General features: G+C 40.9%; 1 protein-coding gene across 1 annotated transcript; it reads right to left on the bottom strand.

Annotated features, from left to right (window-relative positions):
* Positions 1 to 4: 4 nt before the first annotated feature.
* Positions 5 to 15,426, bottom strand: LOC136427726 (exportin-2-like). Its single transcript, XM_066416840.1, has 22 exons — positions 15,341 to 15,426; positions 14,342 to 14,427; positions 13,849 to 13,994; positions 13,162 to 13,263; positions 11,645 to 11,790; positions 11,088 to 11,178; positions 10,056 to 10,163; positions 9,637 to 9,729; positions 9,049 to 9,216; positions 8,393 to 8,522; positions 7,787 to 7,962; positions 7,327 to 7,504; positions 6,585 to 6,780; positions 5,881 to 6,082; positions 5,058 to 5,208; positions 4,099 to 4,301; positions 3,464 to 3,561; positions 3,095 to 3,180; positions 2,497 to 2,578; positions 2,037 to 2,180; positions 1,288 to 1,519; positions 5 to 921 (listed from the first exon to the last, which is right to left on the bottom strand). Exons 2-22 carry the CDS (start codon positions 14,424 to 14,426, stop codon positions 832 to 834), a joined length of 2,907 nt encoding a protein of 968 aa, XP_066272937.1. The 5' UTR covers position 14,427; positions 15,341 to 15,426; the 3' UTR covers positions 5 to 831.
* Positions 15,427 to 21,479: the final 6,053 nt, after the last annotated feature.

Raw genomic sequence — 21,479 nt, forward strand, 5'->3', positions numbered from 1 at the left:
AAAGTCATGCTTCAGCATTGCTTTTTAATTTGTTTCAAAATTACTTTCATGATAGTACACAAATGGTCAACTCTAGAGCTTTGATACTGTGGGAGTGATAACAGATGACTACCCTACTATTGTAATTAGTTCTCCCTAAGATACAAAGTTGTGGCATTTATCAGATATTGTTGCTACAGAGCAGGTCTTCTACGTACCTTCTAGGTAACGATCCCCCTAGGCCTCACAAAGACATTAATATTCCTTCATATATTCTCTGAACAGACTTTCAGCCATGGACTTGTCTTACATATAAAACGTGTGCTTACAAATAAACCTTTTAGATTTATTAGATATCATTCCCTTGAAGCACTAGAGGGAACAGAAATTTACCAATGTCTCCTTTAAGGACTACAGAGTAGTAGCTGGCATCTTTTTTCTCTATCATTCTCACTTAGGCCTTTAAATGTGGAGCTAGTTCATTCACTACTGGCACATTCATATATGTGCATTATGCATCTTCTCACTTGGGAATTTAAGGACAGTGAAGAAAAAAACTTAATGTATGTTGTACATGTCAAATGGGAGTCCTTTTTGTTTGGGCTGCTATACAGTTTAGCACATAAATGCTCTCAAACACCTTCCCATCAAAAGTGGTATATTGTAAGGTTTGCCATATTTACACAACCTGGAAAAGACTATTTGACACGTCCAACTTGAAGCACATTTTACATGTATCACATTGCCTCTGTGAAAATGCACACAGCATATTAATTGATTAGCAAATCTCAACCCAACAAAGTGTTCTTGTTACAGGAAAAGTGACAGTAGATTCCTCCCTATTCTGAGAGGTTACTGCAGGGCCACATTAGCAGCCTGTAAGTAACCCTGCAGGAACAGTGCTGCTTTAGCATCCAGGCCTGAACTGATCATGCCAGGAATCTGAAATGGTAAAAGAACAAGAAGTCTGGGTTACATCTCTTTCACCCAAGTACATGAAGATTAACAAGTTCAAAAAATTATGACGACTGAACTATTGAGCTAGCTACTGTCACTCAACTGAGCATTTCTCTTTTTGCTATCTGTTATGTTTAAGTTCAATGGATGAAGTGTTCTTTTAAGACAGCAAGAAGCCTATTGACTAAACATCTTACATGCATCTTAAGTCATATTAAATAATATATCAGTTCTATTTGTGTATATATAAATATAGTGTTAGTACTAATATTTTGTGTGTGTGTGTGGTGGAGGAGCAAAGTTATTATTTTTTTTCATTACTTCATATGATTTATTTGTGTTAAATCTCACCTTTCCAGCACACGTTGTACTAAGTTTATGCAAACTCTGTGCCAGGAAGATTTTGGGTTCTGCTACAGCCCCACTGAGGGGATCGTGGGTGTTCTTCCCAGAGAACACCAGTTTGGAGTATGCAGTCTGGTAACCGGGCGTGTCTTCAATCTCGATGAAGTGTTCGTCGTCAGGGACGCTGTCATCCTCGGGGAGTTCAAACAGACCAATCAGGGCCTGTAGCAGGGGCGTCCTGGAGAGGGTTACACAACAATCACAGTCATATCATACAGGAAAAGCAAGAGACTCATGATGAACAATGCTGTGGGGGAATATTCTGTACAGGACTACTGTAGATGTCGAAATGCTTCTTCTGTCTTCTGTCCATCTACCCCCTTGTTTCAACTGTGAGTTAAATACCATTGTGTACACTCCATTTTCTCCCCACAGCGAAATTAAATCCACACCAACTTAAAAGGTATTTACAGTAACTCAGAGCTAACTTGATTATCGAAAAACAGTTGAGATGATCATCCTTCAGTTAGTACAACAAAGGGTTTACATAATTTGACAATGTATAGATGTATCTGACATGTATACTTTTCTTTTGTTGTGACCTGTACCCAGTGGGTATATGTGTACAATTATGAAAGATCTTCATTCATTCATTAAAATGCATAGGAGTGACACTGTACACTGTGGCCCATCAATACTTTTAAAGGCCACTTCCAGTTACAAATAATATGACAAAGCTTCTCAAAAGTCCTCACCAATGGGCCTGGTACTCTCCCAACATGGCAGGACAGTCAGTCAGCAGTTTGGTAATGCCCACAGCACAGATTTTCCTCTCTGTGTGGCCAGAAACCTTCTGCACATCCTGCAAAAACAACTTCTCCAGGACCATGCCAAACATCCTGGATAGGAGAGAAAAACATGGTGAGTTTTCTCAGTGGTCAGTTTCACCTGTCAGTGCAGCTTATACCAAGGGAAGGAAAGACAACAACTTCATGTAGTAAAAATAAACCAACAAAACAGGCAACTGAAGAAAAAAATGTTATCTAACATTGCTCTTCATCACATCAGAAAACTCAAGTGTATGAAATTTACCCAGAATGTGTACAAGTACTATCTATCCACTTCAAATCAAGTTACAGCTATTGCAAGAAGACTTGCACAATTTTTCATTGTGTAACAATGCATGCTTGTCTGATCATAACTTTAATAACTTACTTTGGCTGTATGCCATCCACCATTTGCACCAAGGCTGTGGCATTGTACTTGATGGAAAACAAGCACATGAACACAAGAAAACCTGAAATGAAAATATTGATGATCAGAATAGGCATCAAATACACTGAAGATAACAACAGATCCCAAGCCAGCGGCACTAGGGATATTATAGCAACTCTGTATACAAGAAAGGAATATTTCACTTTCAACTAACATGGCATTTGGAGGGAAATGTCAGGCCCTCTTGGATTATCTATAAATGTCTAGGCTGGGCTGTCTCAAGCTTTAGATTCTTGTCTGGCCCACTCCTTATTTAGAAGCCCCTGTTGTTGACTTTTGTTGTTAAATCTGTCATTTTATGTTTGCAAAAATAAATTTTCATCAATTTGATCTCATGAAGTTCAGTTTTTTTGTCGTGTAATGTGGTGCAATTTTTGTCCGTCCCAACAAGCAAACTTCCGTCCTGGGATGGAGGGACAGGTGCTGGAAACATCCATGGTACTAGGTAAAACACAAGATGACATTCGCTAGAACAGCAAAAGGTTCCCAGATTTACCACTACAAGAACAAATACTGAAACAAGACAATGTTATCTTACTCTTGATATACTTTGTTGTTTTGGAACTTTGTAGTCTTTGGAAGAGCAGGAGGAAGATCTGTTTCATGTGGGTGGCCAAGTTAGCTCTGTAAGAGGAACAAGACAGACAACATATTGGAAACTAAACAGACACTTAATATCATAGTCATAACGGCTTAATACATGATATCATTTAAAAACAAAACTTGGTATAATCCATTTCACTTTATGCTCCTTTTAAATTGCACATTCAAAAAAGAATTGCCTTGTATTTTACCAATAATCATTCATTTTCAAAAAATGCCATAGCCAAGCAATTCGTAAATTAATGCATCACAGAAAAATGGGTGCTAAGAGTAAGAGTGAACTAAAGAGGTACATTGTACTCACTCTGGCATGTGTTCTATAAGGCTGTTCAGAAGGTAGAAGCCCTCGTGGTCATTAGCCTTGGAGGCGATCAGCTTCTGGAACACTCCAAGAATGCTTGGCTGGAAAGGAAATGCCTTTAACTCGCTATACCTGACCTCTCAATTTGTAAGCTGAATTCGATTGTTGATTTTAAATGTATATAGTCCTTATTCTCAATGTTGTCTTAAGTACAAAGTAGTATTGAAATATTTCAACTGAATTTTGCTATCCTATAATTGTAATGCCCGAACTCCAATTCAGCCATGGGCTGCCATCATTTGCGACATGTGTGAATGTGAATTGATGAATAAAAACCAGTACTTCATTACTACAAAGGATACCATATAGAACATTATGGATAGAACAAGCTATCTGTCCATGATGGAAAAGGGATAAAGCAAAAAAATACAAATCTTAGGAATAACATCCAAAAGCTTTGAAATCTGAACACTAGCATACATTTAACTGCATTTAAAAAGAGTACACATTTTTTGTTAGATGCAGTAAATATAAGTCAAAACTTAACAAATGGTTGCTACAAGGATTTACATCTATGCCAGATATCACTTGACACCAGACCTTAAAGCTACAACTGTATACTGTATGTCTGTACGTACGATTTTCTCTGCAGCTGCGATAGCCTGTGCGCCCTTCTGCAGGTATGCCTGCAGCAGCCTGACCAGCGGTGGAATGTTGCCGCTGCGCTCCCACAGCACCGGCATGAGCAGGTGGGGGAACAGGGCCATGTACGACTCAGGGATCCCATCCACACGGATCTCCAGCAGAAGAGACATGATTTGAAAGACATACGGGATGAACTCTGGAGGGAAAAACGTACAAAAGTCATTTTAGCACAACTAGTAGCTGCCTCACAGTTGAGCTCTTGTTTCCAATTAGTTAAAGACCCATGTAGAAATCCTGGGAAGGGCATTTCGGTTGGGGTTGCACCAGTTTTATGGAAGGGACGTAAAAAGGGGGTGATGTGTTCGAGGAAGTGCATTGAGCAAGTGAAAGCGGAAGGGCTAGCAACCCTGTAAAAATATACCATGCTACAGAAACAGCAAGGAAACTTGCTGACTTACAAGGTGAACAACCACCTTTTACTTAGTTTTACTGTGCAGCGCAGATAATGTAACATAGATTCCACAGTTCATTTAACGTCCAAAGGTAAACTAAAGACTACCGATAAATAAGACATAAATACTTTAAAATTTCTGATTTGTTTCTATTAGCTTCTGTCCCCCACTTGATGTTTTATCCAGAGGAATCAGATGATACCAGGACACTATTCCCAACAAGTCCTTTCCAGTGCCAAATAATGTAATGCAGCATACAGGCACATGTAATATCAAACTACAACAGGGCTGTCTCCAGCTGTAAATTTTTTTCTGTCCCACTCATTGTTTGGGAGCCTATGTTTTGAATTCCTGTTGTTAAATTTGTCATTTCAAGCATATGAAGATACAGAATTTTCATCAACTTTGGGAAGGATTGAGTGCAATTTTTGTCCGTTCCAACAAGCAAATTTCCGTCCCTGAACTACACATGTTCATTCTTCATGCCCTTCTAGCCTTACCTTGCACATCTTGTTGCAACATTTCCTGGAAGGGAGGGAAGAAGGCCTCCTCAAAGCTGGTGACGTCTGCAGGGTTGGCCTTACAGGTGATTCTGGTGGCCAGGCCCAAGGTCTCAAACAGGTAGTGGTTAAAGTGGGGCTTGCTCGGGTTCTGGAAACACAAAAAAATGTGTCACAATGAGCATAGAATGCCAATGGTATCTGCATGAACCAAGATTGAGCAATCACTCAGAAACAGAAAGAAATTAGGCTACTTTCAAAAATTATTTCTGGGGTTCTGGAAAAAGGACAAAAGGTTTTACTATGACTGGAATTTGGAAATGAGACAGGATGGACATACCTATGGCCTTTTCAAACTACAATCACTTTTCTGTTACAATTTGAACTTCAAACTGTTCACCATTCAATTAGAATTTCAAACTGTTTCCATTCGAATTCCCAAAGAATTACCCTGTACACAGCTTTACGATGTTCAAACTTCTAGACACCAGGCAATGCAATCTCCTTCTCAAAAAAGGCAATGACAATATCAAAGTTGAAACTCAAGCTAATGTAGCCAAAGTTTGATCGTAAAATGTCCTAACTTTGGCATCTTTTCCCAAGGATCAGGGCAGGTAGAGCCTGAGACGGTTCATTGTTTGCTGTTTCTTTGTTTCATCAAGATCTCTATTAGTGTTCAATTCTAACAAATTTAACACTATTCTACCTGGAGTCCGCTAACACACTGAATACATTAAATGAAAGGTAAAGAACAAAATCTTATGCAGAGAATTAAACAAAATCAAATGTGGCGAATCTAAATTCTTCATGTTATCAGACCCACCTTGGCCACAGCAGTAAGTTTCTCCATGAGTTTGGGTAGGAGTGTTGGTAAGAAGGGGATACTGGACTCCTGCAGCAGGGAAATGGTCCTCAGCACAGTCTTCATCACGTACTCGTTCTCATGGGACCCCGGCAGGGTGAAGGCGTTGAACAGGTTGGTGAGGAGAAGCACTGCCAGGGGCTCCACGTCAGCCTTGGTGATACTGGAAGGTGACGTCAGATTATATTTAGAAATATAGATTCACCAGCCCTTTGTGCACATACGTTCCAGAATAAAAAGTACCTTACAGGAAAGAGGAAAAAATGACCTTACAGGAAAGAGGACGACTTTTGTACTCGATACTCCATAAAATATCATACTGAATGTTGTTCGCAAACCTCAGAATTTCAACATGAGGTCAACCTACACCAGTCTCAATACGGATGCAGAAGCTCTAGGTTTAGGAACACCACAATGCTGTTTCTTGTCCAGTTACCGAATAGCTGATCTTGCTTTTGTTTGTACATAAGAAGTTTTGTAAGAGTAAAATCATGCCTTAATTCAGCGCTTTTGTAGCTGCAATGGCATATTATTGATTGTGTGATTCTACTGTGATTTTATTACTGAAATAAACACTCATTCCATACTATATCCTTGTATTCAAACATAGAATATCTTTTTAACAGCTATGATAATGAGGTAAACAAACTACACAAGGGACTCACACTGGCTTCCCGTTAACCTTGGTGGTGAAGAGCCTCTCCAGGCAGTGTGCTGCGTACGTGTGCACGACACCGCTCTCCGCACACAGGTGGCCTATCAGGAGCGTCAGGCAGGCCTTCAGGTGATCGTGGGACAAGTGGGTGCGGAATGTGGTCACATACTTGATGGCATCTGCTCGCAGGACTGGATGCTCGTTCACTGCAATGATAAAATTTGAATAAAAAATGTCACCTGTAAAGAGCCCTGGAATGGAATCACATTAACCTTCTCCCTGCTGCCTAACTCTGTAACCAATAGAGAATTGAGTGCCAAATGGCTACTTCAGTGTGCTAAAGGTTAAGACTGATATATGTAGTCATAAAACTCATAAGTCTACAAGTTCTAGTCGGATCAACCCAGAATTTAACCGTTTAAAAATATGTTTTTTCCTGCCAACTATTACAAAATGGAACGTGTAGGGGCCTCTTGATGAGAAAGCTTTATACGGCAATTGGAGTCAGACATGAATGGCTCAGGTATGACAAGCAGTTCAGTGTGATACAACCAGCCACTATTGCATGTGTGTAAAGCTTGTATGATATGCTGAAAGGTGTTCATACCAGTTAGCCAGTTCAGATTCAGAGGGTTGTTCTAATTCTATATTGACTATGGGTAAAAAATACTGTCAATGTCGCCATACTTGAGCAGAGAGAACCTCCTTTACTTCTCTACAATAATGACTAATCTCCAAGGATTTTTCCCCACCATTTGGAGCTTGAAGCTCAGTAGCGATGTGACTGGTGAAGAAGTCGGTCAGGTTGACCAGTTCAGAGGCCTGAGTACTGCCCAGTTTGGCCGTCTGTGCTTTGGAGGCAAGAGACGTCACCAGGTAGATAGCCGCATCTTTCTTTCTCCAGTTCTGGGCTGGGTTCATGGCATGTTCCTGAAATGTTTTGTTTGAATCATGGGTTCAAAAAATGTGCCCAGTAAGTAAAATTATCTTGATCACTAATGCATTAAATATGACACTATGACAGATTACCAGAGCATCTCCAATCCTTTTTTTTTTCTCTGCAAACAAAAGTTCAAGAATTCCATATCATTTTTTTTCTTGTTTGTTCACAGCAAAAGTCTGATCAACTTTACTAAGAAGTTTTCATCCACTGTTTTAAGCATTCTCTTATTCACTGATGGATGATTTGAAAGGATATCAAAATGCACCCACCGCCAGCATGGCCACGACATAGGCTGAGAAGATCTTTGTGACGGGAGCTTCAAAGAACTTGCAGAGTCCCCGCACAAGGTCGCAGGCGGCGCGGCGCCGCGTGTCGATGTCCGAGCCCTCCAGGTCGCGCCGAATGTACTCCTCAGGGTCGTCCTCAAACAGCTCCTGATCAGAGTCTGGGAACACAGTTCTACTGATCACATCCATAGCAGGCCCTACTTCACCATATATGTATATGTACCTACCCAAAGAACAGAATCTAAGGAGACTGGGCATACGGATCAGCAACTGATTATGACCACTGCAAGCACTAACGATGAACATCACACAAAGAAGGAACGTTTTTGTCACACAAATAATACAAGGGATTGCTGTTATAGTTTACATCTGGGGCATTCGGCATTCGTGTGCTGACTAGTAGGCAAAGGGACGTTAGCAAATCAGATTACTTAACATTTAGACTAATCTTTCGGTAACCACCTGTTTTTGTCCACTACCTGCTTTTTGCCTACCACTGCATCACTGTGATGTCATTGCAATCGCTCGTATTGAACTCATACCATTCTTCACATAGTGCAATCACAGGAGTTTCTCTGACCCACGTACCTCTGAACTCCATGTTGGGAATGATGACCTTCTCACAGATGGAGGACAGGGTGGCTGGGTCCTCAAACAGGTGTTTGTAGTGTGGCCGCTCACACACCGAGGCCAGGAACCCAATGGCATTGCTCACCAGCTGGGCAGGAGGTATGGGATACATCTGCTACTACAACTGTTATAAGCTACATGTACATGTACATTTTCATCTTAAAGCAAACAACTATCTTCTAACATGATCCACCATGCACTTCAGCCAAAAAACACCTTATCTTACAATAATCTAGTCAAAGTGAATTTAGCAAGAAAGGATCTCCAAGCATTCAATAAATAGACCTTCAAGAATGAACATTCTGAAATACTGAAGCAGTAGGGGCAGTGGGTTGTTATCCACTGTGTCTAAGGAACGGCATTGGAGAGCGGGGCCCATCCCTCTCCTTCCACTGCCTTTTACCTCCTTAACCGAAGCCAGGTTCCCATTTTTACACCTGAGTGGAGAAAGGAAAGTTGTGTAAAGTGCCTTTCCCAAGGGCACATCATTGGTGACATACCACGGGATTCGAACAAAGAAGGAACGTTTTTGTCACACACTTTTGTCACACACTGCCAAACACTCTGGCAATATGCTACACAATGTCACTAAAAAGATGTGCTTTAAGCCTTACCAGATCAAACTTGGCCTGCTGTCCTGTAGTGATGAGGAGGTGCCAGATGGCGTCTACAAACTTGGGCAGGTATGGCTGGAACTCCTCGTCGTACTTCTGCGCGTAAAGTGCAACGTTGTCACAGATCTGTGACTTGATCAGCTCCAGTGGACCAGCTTCTCCCTCATCCTGTTCACATGAACAGAACATCCTCCGTAAGTAATAAGCAAATGAAAGTCCAGCAATACATTCTCTAAATCATCCTTGTTTTAAAGTCACAATGTGACAAGTAGAAGTAGTTTATTAAGCCTAAGACCAAACAACTGTAGAGAAAATCACATCGTTTGCGTACAAAAATCCTGTATATTTTGTAATAGAAGGAAGGAACTTAACTAAATGATTAACTTTTCCTTACAAAGAGTTCACTCACCAAATGGTCAACCAGACCTCTTTTGTGTTTTTCAGAATAACTAACCTGATGGCTAAGAGACCTTACAGAAGGTGCAGGTTACAGCCTACAGGTGTATGTTCTTGCAGAAGATTTTAAACTACTGACAGTGAAGTTAATAAATTTTTGTGTATACTGATGATACAATGCAAAGTCCTTACATCTGTCATAAGCAGCTTGTTGTCCAGCTGCAGCAAAGTGTGGAATCCTGTCATCCAGGTCTGCATGTTGTCTTCAAAGAACTCTGGCAGGTCCTACATCACAAATTGTAATTTGCGTGACTAAGATCAGAAGAAGGGTACTTTTAACGTGCAATTTGAATGCCATAAAAGAACTGAAACAAAGATTTCAGATTTGATTTCAAAATTCTCAAATATTCTGATACATGTAGTTATGTCTTTTTCTTACATATCATCTGCTTCAAAAGTAAAAACTTTCTTCCAAATAAAATAATATTCCTAAGAACTGTCCAGAAAGCAGAAAGAAAATCTATAGGCACCATTTCTCGACTTCATCCCATCGCAATTCTTTGCTTTCCAACTGAGGAAAAGTATTCCCACAACAGGAGGCTGTTTCCTACCTGGAAGTTAAGGCTGTAAAAGATCTTGGCGATGAGGGTGAGGGAGCTGAAGACCACCTTAAGGTTGGCTGGCTCGGCGGCACATTTGTTGGCCAGGTCCATGGTAGCCTGCAGAGAAAACAGGTTATTGTATATACTATTAACCCAAGTCTAACAGTTATTCTAGCAGGGATCTCCCTAAAGAATGGTACAGTGGCGCTCCTCCATCCTGTTCTAATCTCAGCTCCATCCTGTTGATTTTCAAAGTTAGGGTATTTCTTCCAATATTTCTCCAGCTAAGCCTGTAATTTTGTTAATAACTGGAAATTTCAGAAGTAAAGCTGAAGTTGCAGGAAGTGACTTCCATTTATGTCAGAAAATGGCAAATTGCATCTAACTTTAAGCTGCTCTCCTTTTGGAGGGTGTGCTCCCCCCTCCAGACCTCCCCCCTCGCGACACGTATCCTGTGCTTGGAAACCTTCCCCCATCCTGCTCTATATTTCTGGGGAGATCCCTGTTCTAGAATTACCGAGACAACGGTAGCATGGCATAGATTACAGAGGTGCTGTACTGCAATATGTGAGATGCATAAATATATAGTACTGGTAATATTGTTCTATAGGGGTGTCCCTACAGCTCAACTAGTAGAATCCTCACAGTTGAGCTCCTGGTTCTAATCAGCTGGTAACTGGGAGAACCTGTTACAATCCCGGGTAAGGACATCTCGGTTGAGGCTGCGCCCATCTTTTGGAAGGGACGTAAAAAATGGCGGTCCCGTGTTCAAGGAGGTGCCGTGAGTATGTTAAAAGGGGATGGGCTGGTAACCCCTCCCTGTAAAGATATAGTATCCTGCTACTGAAACAGCAAGGAAACTTACTGCCCTATGTGCCACTACGCACTACAAGTGTCTGAACGAACAAATATTGTTCTGGTTTAGTGGCGAGGTCTAGCAACATATATTCATACATGTGTTCAAAAGGTAAAGGATATTTGTATTTGTACCAGGATAGGGGATAAGAGGAAATGTGACAGCTATCATTGGGTTGCTCTTACCGTGAATAGTTCCATCAAAGGTGCCGCAAAAGAGTCCAGCACATACTTGATTTCTGTCCACAACTCGTTGGACTTGAACTCATGCCGGTACCTGAACAGCAGGAGAGACATGAACCTTAATGGCATGACAGCAATCCTTTCTACAACACTTGAAAAACTTCTCTGTACAGGGTTGGCTTTCATCTCAAGAACAAAATATCAAATGTTCCAAGCTCTCAGTCCCACCTACTGTTTTCGTATACTGAAATGCATTTTAGTTTGCGTGATTTTTATCTGGCGCAAAGGCAAAAATGGAGTGTTCGCGGTGGCGCTATATTCACATAGTATTGGACACAAATGTTTGCAATAGCTTTAAGTTTGTGGTGAAACGGTCGCCGCAAATTGTGAATATAAAACCTCTGCGAAAATTTCTGCATTTACAGTAATTCACCCCATTATTTATTTTAGAAGACGTTACAGTCCATGATACATATCTTCAACTGATCTTGTCCATAACAAGGTACAAAAGACAAGTCAGCTTTGACTAATCTTTGGTTGATTAGATAGATAATGGTTACCTTTTAAAGATAGAGTGGGCTGTGCGCAGTACTCCATTGATGACATGGAAGTCTCCACTCTGGAACTTTTTCACCATCTCAGCGACCAGGCCTGGCCATTTGGCGGGGAAGTCTTCACGTCCAATAATGGTGATAGCATCGCTCAGCTGGAAATGATGACAAATGAACACAACTGTTTTTTTTAGAACATCTAGGAGTAGGGACAGGTGAATAAGTAAAAAAATACACTACTAGAAAGATGTACAATTAAGGGTTAATGACCCGCCCCGAGGGGTATATGGTGTCATAACGCCTGGCCATGTGCTATAACCACCGAATAAAACCACCGAGTGAGCGAAGCGAACGAGGTGGTTTTATGAGGTGGTTATAGCACATGACCAGGCGTTATGACACCATATACACCGAGGAAGAGGCGGGTCATTAACGTTATTATCATATAGCTTATCCAAACTGACGCATATAAGAGTAGACAATTTCTGTTTGACGCATAGATCCCTTAAACTATTAAGAAAGCATTTCAGAATTCACATGTCCTTTTTTAACAGAAGATGATGAAGAATATGTACAACTGTTGTCTGATTTATTTATTTCAACCACACAGGATAGGAGAGTCGGTTTCAGGTCAGTCAGAAAATGTTATCATTGAAGAATCTCCCTGCAACATGACCTCAGGTAACCTGAATAGAACACAGGTTCTTTGGCCAGCAGGAAATGGAACGCGCGGAACCTTAGACAGAACGTGGTTTCTTTGGCCAACAGCAAATGGAACACGCGGAACATTTTTGGGAATTTTAAATTTGTTTTCCCTTTTTCATGTATTCTAAGGAAATTTTTAGGAATTCTAAGACAATAAAGATTTTTTTAAACAAGGTTAAGAAAAAGATTCATCAAATAGATACCCCCTTTACAAAATGCAACGGTTATAAAGATTTTTTAAACAAGGTTAAGAAAAAGATTCATCAAAAAGATACCCCCTCTACAAAATGGAACGGTTGTGTTCTGACATGACGTCAATAAGTGGTGTGTTATGGCGTGATAACAGACCACTTATTGTGGGCAATGGAGGCTTCTGATTGGTCAACGCCATCTACCTATGTGATAATATGTTGAAAAAACATGCGTAAAACACGAAGACTGGGCAGGATCGTTACATCTGCTTGGATATTGGTTGAGTTTTCCCAATTTTTTTGCCAGTACTTGTTTACTTGTTTTTTATCTACTTGTTTTGGCTAGGGATGTCCCTCGGATAGGATGTTAAATGGAGGTCCTGTGTTTAGGGAGATCCACACCCCATGCACGATAAAGAAACCACCACACTTACGAAAAAGAGTAGGGGCATGCCCCGGTGTGGTGTCCTTCTGTCCGGAGTTAGTGATTCATTACAAACCATCACCCGGATGGAGGCCTGGCAAACCTACGTCTTGTATCAGCCAACAAAAGGGTATATCACCCCATAAGGGACGGTATAACCCTGACGGTGTGTATGCACGTCGACTGATGATGATGATGTTTCTTACCTGTCTCTGTATCTGTTCAGGCATCCTCAGCATCAGGCCCACAATCTCCCTCTTCACAGTCTCACGATCTGGCTCAGACACCTTGTTAGGCTCATCCTCAACCTGTTAGACCAACAATGTGTGACTATACTGCAACAACATCCATTACAATAACATTGCAATGATCCTTGAAAAATAGCTGTTAGCACAATGGTCTACATAATCTTAGAAAATTACCTCTAAAATAATGTCACTTGTGTCAGTCCATTGTAAATGATTCGGAAGTATGGTTTGCGTAAGATGGGTGAAATATTTTAATACATGTTATTGTGGAGGAAAATATTTTTGCACATTTCGTGGGCTACAGAATTAATGTGAAACTTATTTGACCTGGTATAATTCTGCAAGATGAATAAGTGCACAGGATGCACTGCTTAACTACACTTACTTACATGTTATAGTAGAATGGTCAACTTTTTGACTAATTACTACATAGAAACAGAAGTACCTGCCCTGAAAAGAAGAAGTAATAGCCATGCCTTCAAATACCATCAACTCAGGATTGAAGCATTCAAAATCTTGTTCTTCTATTGTAGAATGGAACTCGTTGCCACCAAATATACATGTAGCTGGTGTGTTACGCCGAAGGGCGGTTATATCGGCTATATTCTTAATCTTATATAGATACAGATTCTGAGATATGCTCACAATTCTCCAGTTCCTCTTGATGTAGTTCTTGAAGGTGATGGCTGCGGCCACACGGATGGTCATGTCAGCCTCAGCCTTGTCCACCAGGTGTAACAACAGGACAGGGTAGTTCTGGTGTCCCTCCACCGACTCCAGAAACTTCTCAGCTGGAAATCAACATGTTGTCATGTATCAGTAATGCTGTAGAGCATGAAATGTGAAGATTTTGAAGTACGGCATCAGCAATAGCATAATATACAGTATCTGTAGTGCTGGGCACAAGTTGTTCCAAATCTACATCAGGTAACGAAAATAATTTCATCAGGTTGGTAGAACATAGGATATTTGGAGTTTCTTTTAACACAACCAGGTAATCTCAGGTAATCTCAGGTAAGTTTCAAACATTAGTCCACATTATGGAATTTATTGTAAATTTCAAAAAGGATTGTTGACCACAAAAACTACATGTCATGACGTAAGGGTGACAGAAGTACTATAGTATCTTGTGGTTTACCTGCACGCCGCTCACCAACATCTGGACAGAAGGTTTTCTGCAGGTAGCCTGCCAAGGCCTGCATGTTAGCATCATTCAACTCCATTCTGTAAGACAGAGAACTCAACAATCAATCTCAATCAACATGGCATCTCATTTCCATGGTACTTTTACTCTCTGTTCGTCGTTATATCAACTTTTGGATTGTGACATATGAATAAGTACTTTCACACACTCAAGTACGCAGTGTCAAAGGTGAAAGCCCTTGAGACGTTAACTAAACCCGTCTTGCTGTACGTTTTTATGGTCTCATTTTTGTATTACTCCAAGTCAGTGGGTACCCTAAAAGAGTCCGTGGTCCAAAAATAAACGGCTGCATAAATGTGTGTTTATATCGGTGGGAAATTCCCTTATAGCCAGCCCAACTGATCTCAAGCGTCAAACTGATGAAAGAATCTCCAATACTGATGAAAGCTTGTTTGCAACTGAAGATTAGCAGGTATAAAAGTTCGGCAGCTGCACACAAGGTCGGACGTGCACAGCCGTTGGTGTTGAGTGGTGCGGTTGTACGCTTGCAGCTGGAAGATGACAGGGTATATGGGTGTATCTGATATATCAATAAGTCAATCATGATGACATCATCATCCATCAATTTGATTTTGAATTTTGTGACCTATGACGTTACAGATTCTCATTTACTGTAATAATTTTATTATCAAATGACAGCTGATTTATCTGTTCCTCAATTTTTTTTTGGTCATCTGAATTTCTATTTAGCTCGACCAAACCTGTGAGTTGGGAAAATATTCAGCTGAAACCTTGGTTGATGTTCCACAAAATGATGAACGAGCTCAAAACGGAAGCCCCCCTCCCCAAGACAACAGGCCTAGGCATGTGCGCATAAACAATAAACATTAACGCTGGAAATGAATTATTACAACAACTCTATCCCGACTATACCATTTGCAGATATCTAATAACTTGTTTAAGTCGTTTATATGTTGAGAATTGCAAACTCACACGGCGGAATATTTTCTGTCAAACTCCTTGCTGACTTCGGCTCGACCCGTTTCAAAATGGCGCCTGTACAGCACGCATGCGCCAAGATCAGGTATGGAGGTCACAGTTCATTTTGCTAGATGGGGGTGTTTCACATTTGAGGACTACATTGTACTGGTAGATGATAGCTTCGTGGACAAGAGTACTTTGCCAACATGTCTGTATCAAACAAGAAAAGAAAATTTCATACCGGCTACATGGATACCGATACAGACAGATAGGATGTGTATGAGTCGAAGGAAAGAGTTCTAGGAATTATCTAAATAAACCATGATACAATGCAAAGAGAATCACACAAGCTTTTCAATGATATATAAATCATTGAAATTGATCAAGAAACAACGGACATATGATCCACCAAATTTAAGTTTCCAAAATTTTTGTGTATCTATCTATCTATCTATCTATCTATCTATCTAACTGTTATCTATCTATCTATCTATCTATCTATCTATCTATCTATCTATCTATCTGTCTGTCTGTCTGTCTGTCTGTCTGTCTGTCTGTCCGTCCGTTTTACTACAAACAATACGTGTTGCCAATGAATGGAATCGGACATCCGCGGTAAGATTTTAGGCCGGATGAAGGTGTGAGGCCCGATCATTTTCAGACAGGGGGCGGTCACGTTTCATACAGCGTGAGAAGGGATTCAAGAACTTATTTCCAATACGCGTGCATTTTAGGTACGGACTTTCTGTGTGAGTGGATTGAGCGGCGCCTAATTCTAAATCACACGTCTCTCGCTTCAAATTGGGCGAGCGCCAGCGTCTGATTGGGTCAACCGGCTGGCGGCGAAGTGGTCTCTGATTCTAGCTCTTGCGGGTTACCGACTGTCGCTGGGAATCGCTCCCCATCCGACTTGAGGTCTTCTACCGCAAAGGACCGATCCAGTCGAACACCATATCGAACATATAGAACCCCCTATTCTATTTGGAATACCTCCGTCAAGAACAGCGCTAGTTGGACAGAAATGGCACATGTTAAGTAGGGTATGTACATCTGTCACAGGTTTTTCACTGTATTGGCTGCATGTAAACTCAGGAAAAAAACGAAATGAAAAAGAAAATAGCTCGGGCACTCATGAGGAGGGAGCTTGAAACACATTGTCAACTACTACAAAGTCCGCTAGTACAGAGTTACGCCTCTTCTGTACTTGTTTATGAAACTGATTAATATGAATGCGACACGGTAAGTAAAAGAATTACATTTTGATAGTTGATTACTAAAGGACATGCAGCTGCAATTCATGCAGTCAACACAGTAGGAACCCTGTCACAGATATACGTACCCTGTTTTACACGTTCATCGATCGGCTTGTCAAAAATCGGGCACTCATGGTCACCAACAAGCTAGGTAATACTATACGACGCAACCCGCTTCAGCATTGACCGAAAACATAATGTCCTCACATTAACTACATTTACCCCCTCCTCAAACAACCCTACTCGGTGGATACATCCGTCCACAAAGAAGGCAAACCATTTTTATTTGGTCCGCTCTGAAAGGGTTTCAGAGCAAAAAAAGCTCAAGAGAAGACAGTCTGCATATTCGACAGCCAAGCGCGCGCGAGCATTTTTGTCCGTCAAGGGCTGTTTTTGACGGACTATTCGAAATAGAACAGGGGGCGGGGCTTCTGGTGTTCGAACTGGATCGGTCCACATGTCAAATTACGCAACTTGTATGGCCACCAATCCAATAAAGGAACAGTTTTTTAAGGAGTATTATGGTTTCTACTGTGAGCACACTTGTTCGTGAGGCACTGAAAAAAATGTCACAAAAATCTGATCCGGCGAGCCATATTTATAGAATTCATAATTGCACTATCCACTATGTTCGCATGAGGCCCTCTTCGGCCGCCAGCCCCGCTGACCGCATCACTCAGGACGGAAAAGCCGTACACGTCCGACAATCACCCGGATGCCGAAACTTTCCTACCTAATCCTGGCAGTAATACACAAGCTTTCATCCCAGATCCTTTATATATCAGGTGGGGTCGATTAAAGATAATTCATCATCCACATGAACACACCCTGTTGGACCACAGATTCTTTGAGAGTGTACACTCGGAGTAATACAGGCACGAGACCTTGACCGGATGGGGAGGGACCAACAAATCTGACCTGCGCAGGCGGTGCATGTTGCATACCCCAAGTGCCCTATCAACTGAAAGTAAAGTTTGAAACTTCTTGGTCAGACATTGATTTTTTTAATGTGCCTATACTTATACTATAGGGGTGGGGGGGGGGCAACTTTGGTCAGCTATAACACTGTAACCATGAACAAGATAATATTGCGGTCTTCAATTTTCAAATACCTTCCAAGTGCCCTATCAACTGAAAGTACAGTTTGAAACTTCTTGGTCAGACATTGATTTTGTTAATGTGCCTATACATAAACTATAGGGGTATATACAATAGGGGTATACTGAAGACCGCTAAATTATATCATACATGGTGACGGACCCTTAGGTGTTCAAAGGGATACATTTCGGCGGAGACCAAATAGTTTAATTAGACGCGCCCGGGAGCATGCGGCCTGCTGCCCCCCGGGTCTCAGTAAGTCAGTTCCGTCAAGCGACCACGCGGTGAGGCAAAGCTTTGTTACAATGCCTAGAATGGCTAGGCATTAACGTCTATAGTATAGGGATGACAACAAAGTTACTTGCCCCCAATGGAGCCCATGATAAGACCCACTGAAGTAAGGCCCTATAAAAGTACTTACCTTAACTTCAATTGCAATCTTAAAAACACTTCTCGACCAGGAAGTCACAAGGGTATACTTGATAAACATGCAAAGAAAACAGAGGGTTGTACAGCTCAAACTCGCAAAAACGCCAACCGGAAGTAAACAGACCCTATCTCTGACCTAGTTCCCGGCCATACCCATCCGCATGACCCAACAACCCACATATGTTCTTACGCCACCTAAACTGCTGAACTAAACAATTTTAAACTAAAATGGGAAATCTAAGACCCTACCTGTTCCTTCTAACCAAAAAAGTCTCCAGATTGGGCAAAACATTTCAAGGAAAAGAAAGATTTCAAAGATTTTAAGTAGGGACTACAAACGATGCGCGGCTCAACTTAAGGGTAAGCCCTATAGGCACATTAACAAAATCTATGTCCGACCAGGAATTTTTTTACTTTACTTTCAGTTGATAGGGCACTTGATATGTATTTGAAAACTGAAGACCGCAAAATTTTATCATTCATATTGACGACGCCTTAGGTGTTCAAAGTTCCGCCCAACAATGCCTAGGCATTGCCTAGGCAATAGCCTATGGGCACATTAACAAAATCTATGTCCGACCAGGAATTTTTTTACTTTACTTTCAGTTGATAGGGCACTTGATATGTATTTGAAAACTGAAGACCGCAAAATTTTATCATTCATATTGACGACGCCTTAGGTGTTCAAAGTTCCGCCCAACAATGCCTAGGCATTGCCTAGGCAATAGCCTATGGGCACATTAACAAAATCTATGTCCGACCAGGAATTTTTTTACTTTACTTTCAGTTGATAGGGCACTTGATATGTATTTGAAAACTGAAGACCGCAAAATTTTATCATTCATATTGACGACGCCTTAGGTGTTCAAAGTTCCGCCCAACAATGCCTAGGCATTGCCTAGGCAATAGCCTATGGGCACATTAACAAAATCTATGTCCGACCAGGAATTTTTTTACTTTACTTTCAGTTGATAGGGCACTTGATATGTATTTGAAAACTGAAGACCGCAAAATTTTATCATTCATATTGACGACGCCTTAGGTGTTCAAAGTTCCGCCCAACAATGCCTAGGCATTGCCTAGGCAATAGCCTATGGGCACATTAACAAAATCTATGTCCGACCAGGAATTTTTTTACTTTACTTTCAGTTGATAGGGCACTTGATATGTATTTGAAAACTGAAGACCGCAAAATTTTATCATTCATATTGACGACGCCTTAGGTGTTCAAAGTTCCGCCCAACAATGCCTAGGCATTGCCTAGGCAATAGCCTATGGGCACATTAACAAAATCTATGTCCGACCAGGAATTTTTTTACTTTACTTTCAGTTGATAGGGCACTTGATATGTATTTGAAAACTGAAGACCGCAAAATTTTATCATTCATATTGACGACGCCTTAGGTGTTCAAAGTTCCGCCCAACAATGCCTAGGCATTGCCTAGGCAATAGCCTATGGGCACATTAACAAAATCTATGTCCGACCAGGAATTTTTTTACTTTACTTTCAGTTGATAGGGCACTTGATATGTATTTGAAAACTGAAGACCGCAAAATTTTATCATTCATATTGACGACGCCTTAGGTGTTCAAAGTTCCGCCCAACAATGCCTAGGCATTGCCTAGGCAATAGCCTATGGGCACATTAACAAAATCTATGTCCGACCAGGAATTTTTTTACTTTACTTTCAGTTGATAGGGCACTTGATATGTATTTGAAAACTGAAGACCGCAAAATTCTATCATTCATATTGACGACGCCTTAGGTGTTCAAAGTTCCGCCCAACAATGCCTAGGCATTGCCTAGGCAATAGCCTCTGGGCACATTAACAAAATCTATGTCCGACCAGGAATTTTTTTACTTTACTTTCAGTTGATAGGGCACTTGATATGTATTTGAAAACTGAAGACCGCACATTTTTATCATTCATATTGACGACGCCTTAGGTGTTCAAAGTTCCGCCCAACAATGCCTAGGCATTGCCTAGGCAATAGCCTATGGGCACATTAACAAAATCTATGTCCGACCAGGAATTTTTTACTTTACTTTCAGTTGATAGGGCACTTGATATGTATTTGAAAACTGAAGACCGCAAAATTTTATCATTCATATTGACGACGCCTTAGGTGTTCAAAGTTCCGCCCAACAATGCCTAGGCATTGCCTAGGCAATAGCCTATGGGCACATTAACAAAATCTATGTCCGACCAGGAATTTTTTACTTTACTTTCAGTTGATAGGGCACTTGATATGTATTTGAAAACTGAAGACCGCAAAATTTTATCATTCATATTGACGACGCCTTAGGTGTTCAAAGTTCCGCCCAACAATGCCTAGGCATTGCCTAGGCAATAGCCTATGGGCACATTAACAAAATCTATGTCCGACCAGGAATTTTTTTACTTTACTTTCAGTTGATAGGGCACTTGATATGTATTTGAAAACTGAAGACCGCAAAATTTTATCATTCATATTGACGACGCCTTAGGTGTTCAAAGTTCCGCCCAACAATGCCTAGGCATTGCCTAGGCAATAGCCTATGGGCACATTAACAAAATCTATGTCCGACCAGGAATTTTTTTACTTTACTTTCAGTTGATAGGGCACTTGATATGTATTTGAAAACTGAAGACCGCAAAATTTTATCATTCATATTGACGACGCCTTAGGTGTTCAAACTTCCGCCCAATGATATGTATTTGAAAACTGAAGACCGCAAAATTTTATCATTCATATTGACGACGCCTTAGGTGTTCAAAGTTCCGCCCAACAATGCCTAGGCATTGCCTAGGCAATAGCCTATGGGCACATTAACAAAATCTATGTCCGACCAGGAATTTTTTTACTTTACTTTCAGTTGATAGGGCACTTGATATGTATTTGAAAACTGAAGACCGCAAAATTTTATCATTCATATTGACGACGCCTTAGGTGTTCAAAGTTCCGCCCAACAATGCCTAGGCATTGCCTAGGCAATAGCCTATGGGCACATTAACAAAATCTATGTCCGACCAGGAATTTTTTTACTTTACTTTCAGTTGATAGGGCACTTGATATGTATTTGAAAACTGAAGACCGCAAAATTTTATCATTCATATTGACGACGCCTTAGGTGTTCAAAGTTCCGCCCAACAATGCCTAGGCATTGCCTAGGCAATAGCCTATGGGCACATTAACAAAATCTATGTCCGACCAGGAATTTTTTACTTTACTTTCAGTTGATAGGGCACTTGATATGTATTTGAAAACTGAAGACCGCAAAATTTTATCATTCATATTGACGACGCCTTAGGTGTTCAAAGTTCCGCCCAACAATGCCTAGGCATTGCCTAGGCAATAGCCTATAGGCACATTAACAAAATCTATGTCCG

Source organism: Branchiostoma lanceolatum, chromosome 2 (assembly GCF_035083965.1).
Source record: "Branchiostoma lanceolatum isolate klBraLanc5 chromosome 2, klBraLanc5.hap2, whole genome shotgun sequence".
Classification (NCBI taxonomy): Eukaryota; Metazoa; Chordata; class Leptocardii; order Amphioxiformes; family Branchiostomatidae; genus Branchiostoma; species Branchiostoma lanceolatum.